Raw genomic sequence first — 20,430 nt, 5'->3', positions numbered from 1 at the left:
TGGCGTGGTGTGTACATACTTACATATAACCCATTCATATGACCATATTTAGTATGTGGAAAGTGGGTGTGCCCGTGGCTCGTCATATGACAGTGGTTACTTTTTAATGAATTTCCGATTTTTGTGCTATTTTTGGCAACAAAAACTTGGATGCTGACAATTTCAATTATGAAGTTTTTATGGAAGTTCGAAAATAGAATTAAGCCAAAAATAGATTGTAGACACATTATTTCACTCTTGACTGGGAGTGTGCCAGCTGTGGCTTTGCAGAGCGACACCTGCAGTATCAAGTCAAATTAATAAATAAAAAAAAATTACTAATATCAATCGCTTGAAAAAAACTAATTTAATTAGCGATTTTGAGTTACCTTGATCCCTTAGTCGATCTCCACGAGGATCTCCAAAAAAGGTTTTTCGCATTGAAGAGAATTTTTCTACCTACAATTAATTCAAATTCAAAAACCAAAAAATGGTGTTGTTACTATATATTGCACCTATAGACTTGGTAGGTGCTTGGCGGCGAAGCAACTACCAGACTAAAGGAAGCTGGTTATAAAAGGGTGCCCGAGCATGAACAGAAGGAAATTCGCCACTGTTTTGATTCCATTCCTTCCAATCTACATCACTGCATTGCGGATTCTTCTCGTGGGAGTTCTTTCTCTGCTCACACACATGCGGAGAATTATAGGTGGGGTGAAGTGTTGGAGTAGAAGTGCAATGAGCGTTTTAACGGATTGGATTGAAGTTAAGAGGGCAAGGTAGAAGGTGGTGATCTGGGAGCTCTTCATAAAGTCTAGTCAGGCTATCAGACCACTGTACCGGTAGATATATGTACTACTCCGAAGATCAGCCTTCTTCTGATAGGGGTTCATTCACTCCGATAGCCGAGCAGCTATACTGGCTTTGAGCTCGCTGACAATGCGCTCAAAAGTAGTCAAGGAGAGCATGCCCTAATTAGCAATTTCCATATTAGACTTGTAAGGGTGCCTGTTTATTGCGGAATCGCCGGAAACTGCAAAGATGAGCATGCTAGGGAGCACATCCTTACTCCAATTTTGTTCGATTGCAAGCGAGTTTTTCTGCCGTCTTCTTGTGTTCTAGCATAGGTCTTATGTACCTCGAATGATCTCGGCAAGCGCTGGCTCAAAATGAACCGTTAGATGTCCTCCGACCAACTCGCGCTTAGCAAAGTCAATCTTGCCACAATGGTAGGTGTCCTGACTGCACACTATGACGGTGACTGAATATTTTGTCAAGACACTCTTTGCCAAAGCTTTTTGAAGGAAGGCACGGTGGAATCTTCTACTTAATCACTTTCTCCTCTGTTATCCGGCTATTGCCTGACTGAGATTGAAATATCTCGGTAGACACACCTTTGGAGAACCTAGCGAAGTGTTAGGAACTCATATTAACATCTTAATAAATTTCTGATGAGCTTAAAACGCTTCGTTGATCTACATATGAGGTGCTATACTTTAGTCTTTGGGTATTTGGACGACTATCTGTTCAAGTGAGATCCATAGATTTCGGATCAACCCTATGATCTAACCTAACCTAACCTATACTTATATATAATTGTGATCGGAGAACTAGTGAATGTTTTGATTTTGTACAAAAAGGCGGCTACTTAAATAAATCGTATTTTCTTTAACAAATTTCCATTTTGACAATTTGAATTAGAACCAGAAAAATCGTGGGTATCGTTTTGAAAAAGATAGTTTCGTGTAAAGCGCGTTTAAAGTTTCAGTTCCGGCCGAACCAGTTAGGAAATCGGATCTGCAAAATACCTATGTATATACATATCCCCGAAATGAAAAAATTAAACCAATAAGTTAGCAAATTCTTATAAATACGATCATATCTCCAAAACCACATACTCTTTTTGAAAAAAATTCAGTTTTGTAGAGACGTGTCGAACAAGAACGCTTCGCATATCTAAAAATGCCCACAAAAATCATTCGAACGGATTCGTGAGAGATGTCGAGCTCTCTTGCATCTCTCTAACACTTGTCTGACAATTTTCAAGCACCATATCCTACATTTTGTTTTTAATATTTTCATCAGCTGAATAGTTCGGAGGTCGACCAGAACGAGGCATAACATCAACGATCTCTCGACCGTCTTCGGAGACTTTGTATCACACGTAGGCATGTGTTTTTGATTAAAACTGAATCACCTTTTTCAACATTGTAATTTGATTACAGTTTCCGATTGCTTTTTAGTCTCAATCAAAGTCAAAAAATCAAATTCAAATTCACAACTTGATATACATAACTCCATATGAATGTGTATCAACACATGCATACCTACAAAAATATTGAGTTCGATATATTTCACTTTATTCCGCGCGAATTTTGAAGCTCCGACTTTACGAGCATCTATAAAAATTCATGTCAAGAAATATTTGAAAAGAAAAAAAAAAGAAAAAAAAAGACAGTTAATAAATACTTGAGCAAGGTACGTGCCAAGTGTTGTTAAAATCCAGTGAACACCAACTTATATACATATGTATGTACATGCGTATATGCGGCCATAAAACCCATTTAAATGTTTACAATACCTTGAAATTATCGAAAGAAAAACATTGTCGACGCCACTACTAAGTGAAATTATCGCAAAACCGCCAATTTAACTTTAGTTGATAACTAAAATTTGTACAACAATCGACATGTGACACTTGAAGCACTCCAGATTCTACAACAGTGGGTAATTAACATGCCGACACACAAACATACAAATACTATATACATATATGGGGTTCTTGGGTTACTGAATTTTGAATGCTGGCGTCAAGACACTAGACTCTTGAGAATTGCTGAAAATTTCTTCCTCGTCGACAATTTGTAATTGTTTGGCTACCAGAAATCACACATAATATGCCCGACGACAGTCAACTGTACCAGAAAATTGACTGAAGCGTATCAAAAAGTCATAATTTATTTAGAGCAATAACAGCAGATTACGTAATAGACTTTGTACACAGCGCTATTGTTGTCGCTTAATTATTGTTGCTTACGCGCACACAAACAACCACAGCACTTGGCACAATAACAGTTGTACGCGTGCTAAAAGGAAAAACATTATAAAGTTTTATAGAATAGTAGTAGAGAGAGAGTGTGTAATTCTTGTTTTTCAATAAAATTATATGGGTGATTAAGTCCAAGTCTCAAGCGTTGAGGCGATAATAAATGCATACTAACATATACTCGTACTATATAAATATACTTACATACATGCTGTAATATCAACAGCTAGTAGTTATTGCAGCATTGCGTATATATAGTTGGGTTAAAGATAATATTTGTGTAAGAAGTAAATCGTTGATAATAAACTGTCAAGCTCCATAAAGTGGGGTTTTCGAAATTAAAAGTATTGCATTTCTGCTTTATTGAGAACACATTTTTATTAATAATTGATTCATTGTTTAATTCACTTAAAGATTAATATAACTTAAATCATGAAATTTTGGTTGATATATTCCAATGTTGTTTTCGTATTGTCTAAGAAATACCGAGCTTTTAAGTTTCTTAACTTGATTCTGAGGGATTGAGATCAAAATTAATAGATAGTTTTCTAAATCGATTACGGGATACACTGGCACTGATATATTTTAATACAAATGTTGTTGTTGCTGTAGAGGGTATCTAATCCACGTTAGGATGGTAAGGATTAGATAAGTTGTTTTCGAGGCCATCCAACGGTAGGCGCCGGAAACGTGCTGTTTCGATGGAGTCAGACCATAGGGAAAAAGGTGTCGGTGTCATGTGGGGACTCTTTGTACGCTGGACATATGCTCGATATGTCCGGATCGATTCTGGATAAGTAGGAATTTAACCTGCTACAGTATCCAGTATGAAGCTGGGAAAGGGTCACTCTCGATTCTCGCGACAACTCGAGCTCCTGGTCTGCAACGGTTGGTGGTTGGACTCCAAGTACGCCATTCACTGAAAGGGAGTCGGTGAAGGTGCTGATGACTCCACTGTCATGTCATGTCTGAAGTTAGTTGCGTCCAAAGTCTGGTCGGCGTATTGTTTTATGTCGTCGACGTAGTTGAGGAAGGACCTCTTGATGTTTCTAGGAGGCGGTTCCGCTCCAAACAGGTGACCGATTTCTGCGAAAGCACCCCAGCAAAAACTGCTTGGACAGGAGTTGATTATGCTCCTTAACTGGGAGCATACGGGCCTCACTGTGTAAGTGTACGATGGGAGACATCACGAGGCATCCCGTTGTAGTCCGGAGTGCAGTGTTCTGACAAGTTGACGTTTCACTGCATCCAGGCGACCAAATTGGTGCGGCGTAGATACAAATCTTTACTATCGCCTTGAAAATAGGTTTCTTCTGATCCAGTTTAAGCAAGTCAACAATTAATCAAATTTCAAATTATAAGCCTCGGTTGTGATGGTTTTTAGTGTCTTGGGAATGCCATTCGAAGATTGTCGGACAGCTTCGACGTTATATTCAAAAAACCTATGTACGTCTCGTCACCAGTCATGATGCGTTTGATGAATGCAGGGTCCTTAGCTACGTTGTCGAGAATCGGATTTGCCACCTCTACTCGCAGTCGGTTTTGTAAAAGATACTGGTCTTTTGGTACTAGTCCAGCATTGATACGCTGCATACGATAAAACACGTCTTTGCGACTTTTAGTCGACGTCGAATTTGTAAAAGGTTTAATCCTTTTAGTAGAGTCTAGCAATTTACCAGCTTCATACTCAAAATTTTACCAAAATGCTTTGAGTTAGTCCATATAAGATGTTGATATCATCTGATATCTCTCTGATGTCGAAATAACGATTTTATTCGAAGAAAAAACCTTTTTAACGATTTGGTTTTCGTGTGCAGTTTGTATGGACCTGTCAGAGTCAAATTTTTTGAAAGCAATCATTTCTTCTTTTCTCCAAAATTTATGTACATATATGTTAAGCTTTTGTTTTCTTTTAAAATGGCTTTTTTGCCCATGCAGCTTTGTTGCCAAAATACGCTGCACACAAGTAAATCCCTGATACTGTATTAAAAAAGTTTATTTAATTAATTTAGAGAAGACCGAAAAGTGGGCATTGTTTTGCGAAAAAACATACAACTTTTTAGACAAAAAAAAAGTTTATTACTCGAAATAAAAACATTGTTTATAGAGATTATTGTTGTACACTGCCTTAAACTATGTTAGGCTTCAGAGTACTTTTTGAGGCCTAAGTACAGTAGAGAAATTACAGGTAACCAGATATGTAAAAAATTGATGGCGAAGACCACGGTGCATTGTTTCGTTGGAACAGTATATTCCCCTTCTTCAAATGGGATTCTACTTTATACTTTTTAGGAGTACTGTCCAGCCCGTGACTGTTGTCGTAACGATTTATGTAATAGTTACAGTTAATCATAACTTTTGTGTCATTTCACATTTTGAGTTCGGTTCATTGTTCTATGTTTTTTCGTAAGTAGCGGATTTTTCTTTGGACTTCGAGCAGTTAAGTTTCTTTCTAAAAGCCTTCTTACAGTCATATCACTATTCGCTAGATTTAGAGCATCTTTTAACTGCCTGGCCGATTTCAAAAGGCCCGACTTGATATTTCGTTCTTCTACAAGAGAATTATTTCTTTTACCGCTCCTTTTTATACCCTGAACAGGGTATATTAAGTTTGTCACGAAGTTTGTAACACCCAGAAGGAAGCGTCGGAGACCCTATAAAGTATATATATAAATGATCAGTATGTTGAGCTGAGTCGATTTAGCCATGTCCATCTGTCTGTCTGTCCGTCTGTCCGTCCGTCTGTCTGTATATATACGAACTAGTCCTTCAGTTTTTAAGATATCGTTTTGAAATTTTGCAAACATCATTTTCTCTTCAAGAAGCTGCTCATTTGTCGGAACGGCCGATATCGGACCACTATAGCATATAGCTGCCATACAAACTGAACGATCGGAATCAAATGCTTGTATGGAAAAATTTCACATTTTACAAGATATAATCTCGAAATTTGGTATATGTTATTTTCTAAGGCAACAATGTAATCTCCGAAGAAATTGATCAGATCGGTTAACTATAGCATATAGCTGCCATACAAACTGAACGATCGGAATCAAGTTCTTCTATGGACAACTTTCACATTTGACAAGATATAATCTCGAAATTTGGTATATGTTATTTTCTAAGGCAACAATGTAATCTCCGAAGAAATTGATCAGATCGGTTAACTATAGCATATAGCTGCCATACAAACTGAACGATCGGAATCAAATGCTTGTATGGACAACTTTCACATTTGACAAGATATATTCCCAAAATTTGGTATATATTATTTTCAAAGGCAACAATGTAATCTCCAAAGAAATTGTTCAGATCGGTTAACTATAGCATATATCTGCCATATAAACTGAACGATCGGAATCAAGGGCTTGTATGGAAAACTTTCGCATTTGAAAAGATATATTCATGAAATTCGGTATAGATTATTTTCTAAGGCAACAATGTAATCTCTGAAAAATTGTTCACATCGGATTACTATAGCATATAGCTTCCATACAAACTGAACACATAGTTACTAAAAAGAAATGCACCTGTGAAGGGTATATTAGCTTCGGTGCAGCCGAAGTTAACGTTTTTTCTTGTTTCGGGTTTTCTTTAAATTTTATGGCGTCTGAAATAATTTTTGCCGAGCATGGGAGAAGCTTTTGAATATCGGTGTAAGAATATCGCCATGGGTAATCTCAGAAGAAAATGTTCAGATCGGAACACTATAGCGTATAGCTGTAATACAAACTGAATGATCAAGTTTTTAAGGAATATGTTTTTATTTTTGAGGGGTATTATATGTAGCTTCAATAGCTTCCAGTCAACCGAAGTTAAACTTTTTTCTGGTTTTTTTTTTTTTTTAAATTTCATAATATAATTTGATTTAAGTTCAAGTGAAAACTAACATACATAATTCATTATAGAACCTTTAGTTGCAACCTCGTAATTCGAAATATAGTTCACAAGCACTATGCTCCAAAATATAATAAAATATTCGAGTGCAAGCCAAATATGCATTCGCCAAAGCCCATATACATATGTAAGTATGTATGTGTGTACATGCATAAGTACTTGCGCCAGTATCAATTTAATAATTGATTTTGCCGATTTTATGGCGAGTCATCAAAAATTTGGTATGCAGCTACACACATACACACATGTTGGCATATATGTATGTGCCAACATGCATAATACACACATTCATTCGACTGCAAAATTTCAAATTAAAATTCATTAGCATTCTGCAGAGAAATCCATATACATATGTATGTATAAAGTATATATGAGTATGTGGTGATGTGTGTACGAATAACAGATTTCAAATAATTGCATACATATAATTAACTAATTATTTTCATTTTAAACAATGACATTTTAATTTGCATTGAAACATTTTATTGACTCTAATAGAATTGCCAAATATTTTCTACAATAAGACAACAAAAACAGCATTAACCTAGTCGGTTAATTAACCTAAATCTTATGTGCTTACGTTTACTTATATCGCTGCCTCTTCAGATTAGTTTATCTTTTATCTGTGTTTGTTTGTATGCACCTGTGTGCTTGGCTTCATTGCCAAATTGCGCTTATCACCCGCTGGTCACACTTTTTCTTGGCTAAACAAATACTCGAATTGAAATTTTACTACCTTGAAATTGTGGTAGCTGCCAACTTCCGAAATGAGTGGACTATAATGTATATATATACATATGCATATTATACATATATATAGGCAGGTATATACATCTCTACATACATATACTTATACGTACTATTAATAAATTACGAAAATAAACTAGTAATTATGATCGTCTTAAATCTATTGCCTCATCATATTATGACAGACTGTCAGCCCCTAAGCCATATGATCCGAATGATTTAACCAACTACTATTGCTTATTACCACACATCCGTCGTCGACTCCAAACGCACGCACCAAACACTCTACCGACCAGATAAGATAGGCGGGAGTGCGCTCAGTGGGCTTTCACATATCAACAAATGCACGAACATGAGCATTTTTACAGACGTTTTTAATATACTAGCCTTACAAGTCTTACTCTATATATATATATATATATGTATGTGTGTGCTTGTTTACGCACTCATGTAATTTATCAATTTTGTTCTGAGTGTTATTGCAATAAAGATACAAGAATATCTACATGAATTGCTACTGATAATCGCTTATCATTAGCGCTAAATATTATGCACATAAGATCTCAATTGAAAAGTCCCCGTCGTGCTATAGTAGAAATTTTTTTTTGGAAAAATTGTTGTTTTTTTCGTTCAACATATTTCTTTTCTAGGTTGATGCACTGTGTATAGTAAGCCTCCAACTTTTCGGTACCATTTTATAGTACGATTTGTTCTTTGCTTCAAAATAAGCCTCACCGACGACGGAATTTTTTCCCAGCGAGCATTCTTTTAAGATCAGAGAACAGAAATTAGCCGTTGGGGGTTAGGTCTAGACAATACAGTGAATACGGAAGCAATTTGAAGCTTAATTTCAAACAAGTGCGGGCGTTTTTTGGCGTCTAGGTCCTTCAAACAATCCTATTACGTTATGTAATAGTCGCTGTTTATGGTCCTTCCTTTTTAAAGCTAGTCAATTTCATGCGCATCCTTGCCAGCCGATTGTTGGAGCGAGTTGATCGTGCGCGGTCCACTCGAATAACATTTCGATTGAACTTCGGACTGAAATGATGGATCCATGTTTCATCCGTTGTCACATATCGACGCAAAAACTCAGGTTTATTATGCTTAAACATTTCCAAACACCGCCCGGAATCATCAACTACTCGTTGTTTTGGTCAAAAGCGCGCTTGCGCGGCACCTACTTTGCACAGAGCTTCCTCATATCCAAATATTCGTGTATGTTGTGATGTACACATTCAGTTGATATCTTTAGAGTGCCTGCTATCTCGAACAACTTCGGTCACACAAAATTATTTTGTGGACTTTTTTGATCTTTTCGTCGGTAACAACGTCCACTTTTCGCCGTCTTCGATACTTATTTCACCACTTTTAAACTTAGTATGCCAATGGTTGAGGTGTCAAATTTATACTCCTTCATTGTATTGAAGATTATGATTATCTAAAAATCATATGGATGTAATTATAGTAGCGCCATCTGTGTGTCCGGTGTCTTTTCAATTGGCCCGTGATATACTATATGTAAATACATACCTATATACATACATGTACAGTTACTTGTATATAAAAACTAATGAAACTTATTTTCTAGGTGTTTACATATACAAATACATATGTACTCTGTATAATGCGCTCTCTCGTCATCGAACATGCCATAATTGATAAAACGAGTATCCGCCACTGATACGAGTATTGCCTATTTGTCATTACGCCAGTCAGGCAATATGTTTAATTGATTCAATAATAATTTGCCTTGTCAAATAAACAGCATCATAAAAAATCAATTGCAGTCAACGAGTTAGCTACTAGCCTAGCGGTTGGTGTGACGTCCAACATGCCCGAATGTATATAGTATACATGTATCTATAGTATACTATGTGTTACGTATGCCACAACTTTCATATTACCAAGTCTAGATGATTAAATTGCATTCTCAACTCAACTTTCTGGTTGTTATGGTTGATAGGGTTGCATCGTTGATTCTAATTTCAAATGGAAACTGTTGATTAGCTGCAGTGTTTTTAATATGTTTGTATATATACATATGTATATAGTTTTGTATATGTACATATGTCTGTACATATATGGTATCTTCTTCTCAGGGGTCTAATAATTTTTTATAATGAAGATATACCTATTTTAGAATAGGTTTTGTAGCTGATTTTCGATTAGGAAATCACATTTGAAATTTTGGCTTCATACATACATACATATGCGATGTATCAAAAATTTGTTATTGTTCTTGTTGTACCAGATATGTACACCCAACTGCCTTAAGGACACATTTTAGTGATTTCTAACATTTTCTATTCTCAAAACCTTCGCTTATACCGTATTTTTTTAGGCTAAAATATCTGGAATTGTCTGTCTTTATTATATTTACAAATAAGAAGAAGAATTTTCCGTCTAAAATATTTCCCCTTTACTTTTTTCTTAATGAATTTTAAATCAGACATTAAACTCCCTTCGAACAACTTTCGTCTTCACTATTACATATTTGTCTCTTGAAAATTTTGTAATTCACTTTTAGAGGTTATATTCATTTTTGAATTTCAAAAAAATTTCAAAAAATGTTTTCTGCATTTGTATAAATTGAATTGAAATGTATCTAAGAATATTCTCCGAAAACTTGAAGTTGATCCGGCAAATAGTACCGGAGATATGAGCAAATTTGTAAGAACTTTTTGACCTAGAGTAATCGATTTGTTGGCATTTATTTTTTAAAGATCATATCTTTCAAATGTTGGCTGCGTTACGTCTCAGATGGTCCATCCATTGAGTTCAATTTTCGATTACTCGTTCAAGCATTTCGACTGGTAACTGGCGAATGACAAGCGTGCTATTTTGCTCCAAGGGCTGAATCGAAGCGGGATTGTCCGTATAGACCTTAGACTATTCATTTCCCCACAGGAGAAAGTCTAAAGGTATGATATCACTCGATCTTGGTGACCAATGGACCGGCCCAATACGTGAAATTATCTGCTCACCGAAGTGTTCTCTCAATAAATCGATTGATTGGTGCGATGTGTGGGAAGTGACGCCGTCTTGTTGAAACCAAATGTCGCTGAGATCACGAGTTTCGAGTTGATCGAAAACATCGGATCTTCTTGGAACTTTTCAAGAGCCCAGTTGAACGATTTGTAAACGGGTTTCGGGACAGTTTGACACGACTCACGCGTAATCTGCCAAATAACAGCTATAAAAAAGTTGCTGTACTTGGATCACCTCCTTTCTATTTAAGCAAGTGGTTTGGTAAATTCAGCAATCAGTAAATCGTGGAAGATACTTTAACAGCTATGTATATACAGCAATTGAAATAATATTAATGTAATTTTAATTTATTGTTTTTTTTATTACCTCGAATATCATTAGTATAATTTTTATTACAATAAACATTCACATACTTACATATGTACATATAAATCTATGTAAGAACAGACTAACTCGTCCATATGCTGGAATCAAAAACATTAAATTCACATTTTTCTCAGCTACTTCACATATGTGCCAGCTTTATTTATTAACACCTATCCATTTATTTAAATGCTAATCAATCGTCTATTTTTAAAACAAATTATTTAGTGCATTTTCAATTCAAACTTTGTTAGCAATATTCTATCTATTTATTCTATTATCGATAAAGTAAACAACCGTGAAATAATGCGAGATCAAATGGCGCTAGGTATTTTCCATAAACACAAATGAATTTGTTTGGCATTTCGCTTCCACGCGTTTCATTGATACGAAGAGGCAAATAGAAGTGCCACAGTGCGAATCGCATTGGTTGACTTGGCGTCTTGTGACTTCAATGTTGACACTAAAATTGCACAAGTATGCAAAAATTTCAGCGCTGCATATATTTACACACTTCTCCACCAACTTCGCTCTCAAATCGTTTGCTACATATTTCATTGAGTTGTGGCGCTGAAAATTTTCACGCTGAATTGTCGTATATGTGCTAAAACGTCGTTCATTTAACACCTTTAACTGCTCGTTTTCAACGTGAGTTTCAGTGTTATTGCTATTGATTAGAGTAGAGACACCGATCTTTCGATCGTGGGCAAAAAGTGCGGCGAAGTGGGAGGAAGTTCGAAAACATAGAAATTTTATTATTTACAAATTTTATTTTTACTGTTTTGGTATTTATTTATATAATTTTTATTTATTTTTTTTTTAATTCTATTTTAATTATTATAATTTTTTTTCAATTTGTTTATTTAATCTTTTTTTAAAATTTTTTATTTGTTATTTTTTTATAATTATTTATAATTTTATTTTATTATTATTTTTAATTATTATTGTTTTTTATTCATTAATTTTTTTTAATTTTTGTATCTATTCTATTATTTTTTACTTTATTTTTAGTATTTTTAATATTTTTTATTTTTATTTTTTATTTTTTATTTCTTATTATTTTTTAATTTTGTTATTATTTTTTTAATTTATTTATTATTTTTTTAATTTATTTATTTAGTATGTTTTTAATATTTTTATTTACTTCTTTTTTATTTATTTATAATTTTTCATTTGTTATTATACTATTTTTTTATTAATTAATTTTTCAAATTCGCTTATTATTTTTAATTTATTATTTTTTCAATCTTTTATTTATTATATTTTTGTTTTAATTTTTATAAATTTTTTTTTTCTTCTTTTTTAATTTTTTTATTAATTATTATTTTTAATTTTTATTTGTTATAATTGTTTTAATTATCTATTTTTTCAAGTTCTTTTAATATTTTTGGTGTATTATTTTTATACATATGTTTTTTAAATTTTCTTTTATATAGTACTTTTTATTATATTATCTTTTTGGAAATTATTTCAATATTCTTTAATTATTCTTTAGTTTTTATATTTTGCGTTTTTTCTTACATATTATTTTTTTCTTTTTGTTTTGTTCAATGTAAATGTTTTTAATATTTTTCAAATATTTTTTTTTTTTTAATTTTCATATAAACGTTTTTAAATATTTTTTCATTTGTTTTTTATTTTTATTATAATTTTTTTTTATTATTATTTTATTATAATTTTTTTATTATTATTTTATTATAATATTTTTTATTATTATTTTATTTTTTATTTTTTATTTTTTTAATTTTCTTTAAATTATTATTATTTTTTAGTTTCGTTTGTTTTATTAATTTAATTTCTCTAATTTTAATGAGAATCAATTAGTTTGAGGCCACCTACAATAGGTTTAGAATATGGAATTCTGTGCGCTTTTCTGTGAGCATATCAAATTCTCATGTAAAGTGAGAGAACTGTGTCACCAGACATCTGTGGTGTTCGCCGCAAGCGAACAAGAGATGATAATATAAAATATATGCATATACATACATATATACAAACGCAAAACTTAGTTTATAACTTGCCCCATATAGATACAAATATATAATTTAAATTTCTCGTTTTTTTTTACTCTTTCAGAGAGCGAAAATATCAATGTTGAGAACAGCTCCCCTGACGAGGTTTCCGAGTTGCAAGCCGTTGGTTCTGTGACCAGCTTAAATGAAATTCATACACACCAGAGCACCGAAAATATCGTTGCCGAGGATTATCAGGCGCAACAACACCAACAACAACTGCCATTACCGCAGCAACAACAGCAAATAATCCAGTCACCGCCAAAGCAGCAGCAACAACAGCAGCCAGCTCAACAACAAGCGTCAGCACATTTCAATGCACAAAATGTTGTTGACATGCCGCCCGTCATCGTTGCGGCCACTGAAGTTTATCACAATCAGGATGACAATGTGCCAAAGGAGGAGCCGACCGAAGTGCCTGTGGCGACAGTGGCCCCAGCAGCAGCACCAGTAGCTGTTCAAGCGGCACCTCAGCAACAACAGCAGCAGCAACAGGCACCAACAGTGGCCGCTGTAGTGGCTGCGCAACCTGCCGCCACCGCTGTGGCAAGTGTTTCGACTGCCACCAATGTGCCGACACAACAACAACAGATACAGACTTCACCGCCTTTGCAGAAGTATCATCATCAGCAACAGCAACAACAACAACAGCAGCAACCACACCAACAGACACACCCGAAACATCAGCAACAATCTTATAATCGTTATGATCAACAACAACAACATCATAACCAACAATATCACCATCAACAAAATCATAGTTATCAATATGAACAACGTAGGCCACAGAAAAATTACAACAATAATCAATCGCGTCGTAAATACGATTACAACAATCAATCGTACGCGCCGAACAATAATAACAATAACAATGGCAACAATAACAACGACTCGGCCATCCAGACTACGAAGACAATGTCTTGGACGAATTCGAGTAAAAAGTCCACGGCATCGGTGGCGGTTACTGCTACACCTAACAGCTACAACAACAGCAACAACAGCAACAACCAAAATAGAACATATGGTCATTCCACCAGGACATATACCAATCATGGACATAATTATCAGCAACAATCGCACTACCACCAACAACATCAGCAGCAACAACAACAACACGGTGGCCACTATAATCAACCACAGATGCGCAATGCTGGCGGCATGAAAATGCCTCCATCGCCGGTGAGCGGCAACAATGCACCACCACAGTTCGGCAACAACAATGCGAACGAACGCCGCAACAGCCAAGCCGAGCAGCCGAAATATGCGAACCATGGCAATAATAGCTCATACAACAACTACAACCAATATGCCAATAACAGCGGCAGCAGCGCGACGAACAGCAGCAATGTGAACAACGCAGGCGCGTCAGCTGCCACATCTACGGCCAGCACCACAGCAGCGCCGCAACATTTTCCACAACAACATCAAGCACAGCAGCAGCAACAGCAACAAGCGCAAGCCGCACAACAACATCAGCAACAAACAGCTGCGCAAGTAGCACAAAACCAGCCACAACAACAACAACAGCAAACGTTAGTTATTGACAGCAAACAATATCCCGGCTTTACTAGCAGCAAGAAAGCTGCAGCTGCTGCCGCCGCCGCTACCACTGCCGCTGCCACCACAACGCCAATCATGAATTTGGCGCCACCAATCACAGCCAACACCAACACTACCGCGCCCAGCACACAATCCTGGGCCAGTCTATTCAACGACACCAACAACGCCAACGCGCAGTCCACAAGTGCCAGTGGTGCTCAGTCTGGCAGCAGCAGCAGCAACAACAGCAACACAAATGCCAACATACAGAATAGCAACTCCTCGCCCGCGTTGCCGCCACCATTTTCATCGAAAAAACCTGTTGCCAAAGTAGCGCCTTATGAATGCGTTGTTCCTGCGCCGGTGAATCCCACACCGCCCGTGGTATTGCCAGGCGCTATGTCCTACTCGGCTGCCTCCGCGCAGGGTATACCACCACAAGCACCCAGTGCAGCGAAGGCACTCGTCAAACCCGAACCACCAACGCCGACTGCGCGCGCCAATCTAGACGAATACACGCTGAAATTCGCCGATTTCCTCACAAAGTCAAAAACCGATCTGTCCACAGTTAGCCTGCGTCCACGCGGCCTCACCAATCCCTCGAACTACTGTTACATTAATTCTATTCTGCAAGCGCTGTTGGGCTGCGCGCCATTCTACAATCTGATTCGCTCCATACCCAAGCAGGCGGCGGCTTTGTCCGAAGTACGCACGCCCACTGTCAATGCGCTGTAAGTCACATTCCCAATTTTTCTCCCAATCGATTAGTTTATTTGCTTTTAATTAATATCATAAGCAATGCCATAAACAGTCAGCGGTTGCGTTCTGTTCACGATTGTATGCGATCGCGTTACATTTATGGCAGAGTAATTGTTGACGAAACGCCATGTGACGACGCGTGAAACCGTTTTGGTGTAGCGCTGCTGTTGCGGGTATTTTGTTGTAGTCTTTGAATCGCATAGTGAAAGCGGCTGCCAGTTGCCGTTAGCACAAGGAACAGAGACGAACAAATAAAAAAAAGAAATACATTAATTTTTAGTAAATCTGTAATAATGCCATTTTTGGTTTTAACTTATTTATTTATCGTTTATTTTTTATTCTCACCACAGCATTTCCTTTGTATCGCAATTCTCCACACTACCATCTGGTATGCGCTTGCGCACCAATAAAGGTCCCAAAGGCAAAGACGAGTTGGGCAGTGAGCTGCAATGCGATTCGGCCTTTGAACCCAGTGACATTTATCGCTTATGGGTCGATAGCCGTGAGGAGTATGTCGAGGGGCGTCAAGAAGACGCTGAGGAGTTCTTGAGCTATGTGCTCAACAAGCTGAATGATGAAATGTTGGAGGTGTGTACTGAGAAAAAGTGATATTTAATTGCAGTTTTTGCTAAGTTTGCCTTTTATACTTTTAAAGGTTATAAAATTAGTTGCCAAACCAAATGCTGAACAAAATGGACGCAATGAAGTTTCAGAAAGTGAGGATGGCGATGAGTGGCAGGTATGTAAATTTAAATTTATTAATTCTTGAAGTCAAAAATGTGTGTTATGATATATGAAATATTAATAGTATTAATAGATAATCTGAATAGCACTTTAATTGTGTTAATTAACGTTTTATACCCTAAACAGGGTATATCAAGTTTTCCAAGTAGTTTGTAAAGGCTTGAAGGAAACGTCGGTGGCCTTTAAAGTGCATATGTACATATGTATTTAAATGATCAGCGTCACGAGCTGAGTCGATTTAGCCATGTCAGTATGTCCGACTGCCGCTTTAAACACAAACTATTCCCTCCGTTTTTCAGATATCGATCTGAAATTTTGTATACGTCGGTTTCTGTTCAATATGGTGCTCATTTTTTTGGAACCGCCAATATCGGACCACTATAACATAAAGCTGTCATACAAACTGATCGATCGAAAATAAGTTTTTATATGGAAAAGTTTTTTATTTGACAAGCTATCATCCCCAAACTTGCCATGAATTATTTTCCAAGTCAATTCTACAATATCCGAACTAATTGTTCAGATTTGACCACTATAACACATGGCTGCCATACAAAGTGACCGTGACCGAATGATATTAGGTCCTTGTATGGAAAACTTTTTTATTGTGCAAGATATCTTCACGAAATTTGTTATAGAAATATTGTCCGAGGCAGAGCTATAATCTCTAAATATATTGCGCAGATCTGACCATTACAGTATATAACTGGTTTTAAAACTGGCAATGAAGGGTATTATGGCTTCGCTGCAGCCGTAGTTAACACTTTTTCTTGTTTCTCTCTGCATTTGAGGATAAAATTCAAAAGTTACAATAAAATGCTAATATAAAATTAAATCACATGTGTATATTCGAACTAATAAAGCCTTCCATAATCCTAAATATTCACCATACACACCGTTTTCTTTCTCCAGATGATTTGCAATAACCGCAATAAAGGCAGCGTCACACGCCAACAAGATTTCGGACGCACTCCACTGAGTGACATATTCCGTGGTGAGTTGCGTTCGCGTTTGCAACGCGAAGGAGAACACTCTACCGATGATATACAACCATTTTTCACATTACAACTCAACATTGAGGTTAGTTAAAATCTTACGATTTTCTTAGATGCAAAAATATTTACTTATATAACTCCTTCTACTCCTTTATATATTTATATGCAGAAAGCCGCATCAGTAAAGGAGGCACTTGAAATACTAGTCGGTCGCGATCAGCTCGAGGGTGTCACCGGCAGCAAGACCAAACAAGAGGTGGTAGCTTGGCAGCAAATGACATTGGAAAAGTTGCCAACAATCTTGATTTTGCACTTGAAATGGTTCGATTATCGCTCGGATGGCTGCACGAAGATACTGAAGAAAGTCGAATTCCCAGTTGATCTGAAAATCGACGCAAGTGAGTGTCACATGCTTATTTCTGCTTTAATTATAGTTTACTAATTTTATATTACTTTGAATTTTCTCGCCAGAAATACTCGCCTCCAAGAAGTACTCGATGAAACAGCGCGCCTATCGCCTGTTCGCCGTTGTCTATCATGATGGCAAAGAGGCGACCAAGGGCCACTACATCACCGACGTCTATCACACGGGCTACAGCAGCTGGCTGCGTTACAATGATAGCTCCGTGAAACCGGTCAGCGAGAATGAAGTTCTCTACCCGAAAACACCACGCGTGCCTTACCTATTATATTACAGGCGTTGCGACACAATGCCACAGCAGAACAACTCAACGACCGGTGGCCAAACCAATGCGCACACAAATGCGGCTGGTAATCATGGTGGCCGCGATCGTGATGGCAACAAGTAAATGGGCGTGCGCGCAGTGTGTAAGGCGTGTCAAACACGCCTGCGAGTCAGTACATACTAGGAAGTGGCCAAGCCAAAATCCGAGCACGCATGTGCCATGCGGCAATACGGAGTATACAAACACACAACAACAACAACAACTATTACAGTAATAGCAACGATCAGTCGCCGGTGGAGAGTATAGACACTATTACGTACAAAAATGCAACAGGCAACGGATTATAGCGACAAACCGTTGCAATGTAAGCCAACTGCTAGCAAAAATAGTTCGAAGTAGAACACCGTGTAATATACACATTTATATATACATATGTAAAGGAATATATATATTTTTTTAAGTTTATGCTAGATATTACGCATGCAGTTAGGGCTAGCACTTGAAAAATTATAAACGCACGTAAATAATAACTTTTTAAGCATTACTCTTATTTGCATTATATTACAACAAGAAAGAAAAACGATTGTTGCCTTTGAACAAAAATTGTATGGGTGAATGTTGGTGGTATGCGGGACATCGAGAGAGTGAGCGAGTGTGCGCCTGCGTGACTGCTTTTAGCGAGTTTTGGTTGCTTGCGACGCGTGCAGAGGTGTATTTTGTGAAAGATAAGCACGTCTGTAGCCCAGCTCGTGAAGAGTACCCGTAGGAGGCAATGTGGACCATGTGTGGTGGCATATGTAATATAATATATATACATATACATACATATAGTAGTAGTTTAATGTAAACAAAAACTGAGCGCATATAAATCGTGTAAATAAACTAGGATCATGTACAAATTACATATATAAAAAATATTAGTTAAATAAAAAAACCGCTGCACACATGTATACAAAACCGTTTAGGAGAAAAACAAACAACAAAAAAACATTGCAAATAACTAATAATGGTTTTGGAATTGAATTATTTCCATTATGAAATAATAAATGATGAATAGCAAAAACAAAAACAACAACTGTAACAACAACGAAATAAGTCATAACAAGACAGTTTGTGAAGTTGAAAATGCAATGAAATGAATTATGTCTGCTTTGTAAATAAAATATGAATAAATATGCAATAAATGCGGCGGCGCTTTTAGCATCATTGAAATGCTTGAGTGCCCATTGGACCAAGTAAATACGTATGAAATGTATACAACAATGAAGATCAATTTAGTTTAGTTCTGTAGTGTAGCGTGTGGAACTCATTGAGTGGAAGCAAAAATATTAAAGTAGTTAAAATACATTGCCTTTTTTCTACAGAAAATAAAAATGTCAACAAATGAAATCTAAAACAAAAAGCAAAAAAAAAAATATAGTTTATTAATTGCTTATTAAATATAATAATAATAAAAATATTTTTAACGACTTATTAAAAAATATTAATATAAAATTTTACTTCAAAATATTAATAAAAAATATTAATGAAAATATTTTTTTAAATATTAATAAAAAAAATTGTTAAAAATGTTAATGAAAATAATTATTATTTCCAAATAAAATATTAACAAAAATATTAATAAAAAAATAATTAAAAATATAAATGAAAAACATTATTATTTCAAAATATAATGAAAAATATTATTACAAAGCACTAAAGAAACAATTATTACAAATGTTAAAAACAATGTCACCATTGAAAAAATTAACGAAAATAATCTTAATCCTTAAGCTAAAATATGCGTACATAATATTTATTAATATATAGTCTAAACTGTTTTTTTTTTGTTTTTGTTTTTTAGTCGAAATAAAATTATTATTTTTTAAGTAAATGGCATATTTTCCGAAAATCTTTTAAATCCTGTCTTTATGGTATTTGTTCTTTTTTCACACCAATTGCAGTCATAAGAACAAACGATGTTGAATATGAAACAGCGTTAAATATACATACATACATAATTGAATAAGTTTTAAGAAGTGCTGGAAGTAATGAAGTTTGAATATACAAATTGTTTGCTGAAACACACAAAATAAAAACAAGAGCGCGTATTCAGTTCACTAACGTGCCAAAAAAAGGTTTATTTTTTACACTTGATAGTACACAATGTTTTCTTTTTAAGAAGTAATTAAATTAAAAATTACATATACATATATTTTTTTTTTAAGCGAAAGAAATGTTAATATATTGTTTGCTGTCTTTGTTATTATAGCAGAGCTAAGAATCGCTGTTTGGTGCTTGCACGGTGAAATAATAATAATAATTTCAATATTTTCTTTTAATGAATTTCCTTTTAATTTTTTATTGCTCTTATAACTTATTTTAAGCTTTTTTTTACTCTTTTATTTTTTAAATTGTTTTAAATTTATTTTTTTCTTAATATTTGTTTAAATTTTTTTAAATTCTTTTTAATTCAAATTTCTTATTTAAATTTATTTTTTTTTATTTATTTTTTTTTTAATTTTTTTTTTTTAAATTTGTTATTTAGTTTTTCTAAATTTAAATTTTTTGTTTTAATTTATTTATTTTTAAGTTGGTTATATATTTATTTCTTTGCTTTTATTATATTTTTTATTTATGTGTTATTATTTTCTTAAATATTTTTTTTAAAGTTGTTTTAATATATTTTTTATATT

General features: G+C 35.2%; 1 protein-coding gene across 2 annotated transcripts in view; it reads left to right on the top strand.

Annotated features, from left to right (window-relative positions):
* Positions 1 to 19,010, top strand: part of LOC120777656 (alpha-protein kinase 1-like) — a 58,422-nt gene extending 39,412 nt beyond the window's left edge. Inside the window, exons 4-9 of one of the 2 annotated variants that reach the window (XM_040109109.1) lie at positions 13,097 to 15,302; positions 15,681 to 15,918; positions 15,986 to 16,069; positions 16,987 to 17,154; positions 17,239 to 17,467; positions 17,541 to 19,010. In XM_040109109.1, coding sequence (XP_039965043.1) covers positions 13,097 to 15,302; positions 15,681 to 15,918; positions 15,986 to 16,069; positions 16,987 to 17,154; positions 17,239 to 17,467; positions 17,541 to 17,878 — 3,263 coding nt within the window. In that variant the 3' untranslated portion in view covers positions 17,879 to 19,010. The remainder of the gene's footprint in view (positions 1 to 13,096; positions 15,303 to 15,680; positions 15,919 to 15,985; positions 16,070 to 16,986; positions 17,155 to 17,238; positions 17,468 to 17,540) is intronic. The other variant, XM_040109107.1, reaches the window with a different exon arrangement.
* The last annotated feature ends 1,420 nt before the right edge of the window (positions 19,011 to 20,430 follow it).

Source organism: Bactrocera tryoni, chromosome 5 (genome assembly GCF_016617805.1).
Source record: "Bactrocera tryoni isolate S06 chromosome 5, CSIRO_BtryS06_freeze2, whole genome shotgun sequence".
NCBI classification, from domain to species: Eukaryota; Metazoa; Arthropoda; class Insecta; order Diptera; family Tephritidae; genus Bactrocera; species Bactrocera tryoni.
This window is presented reverse-complemented; position numbering and strand designations above follow the sequence as displayed.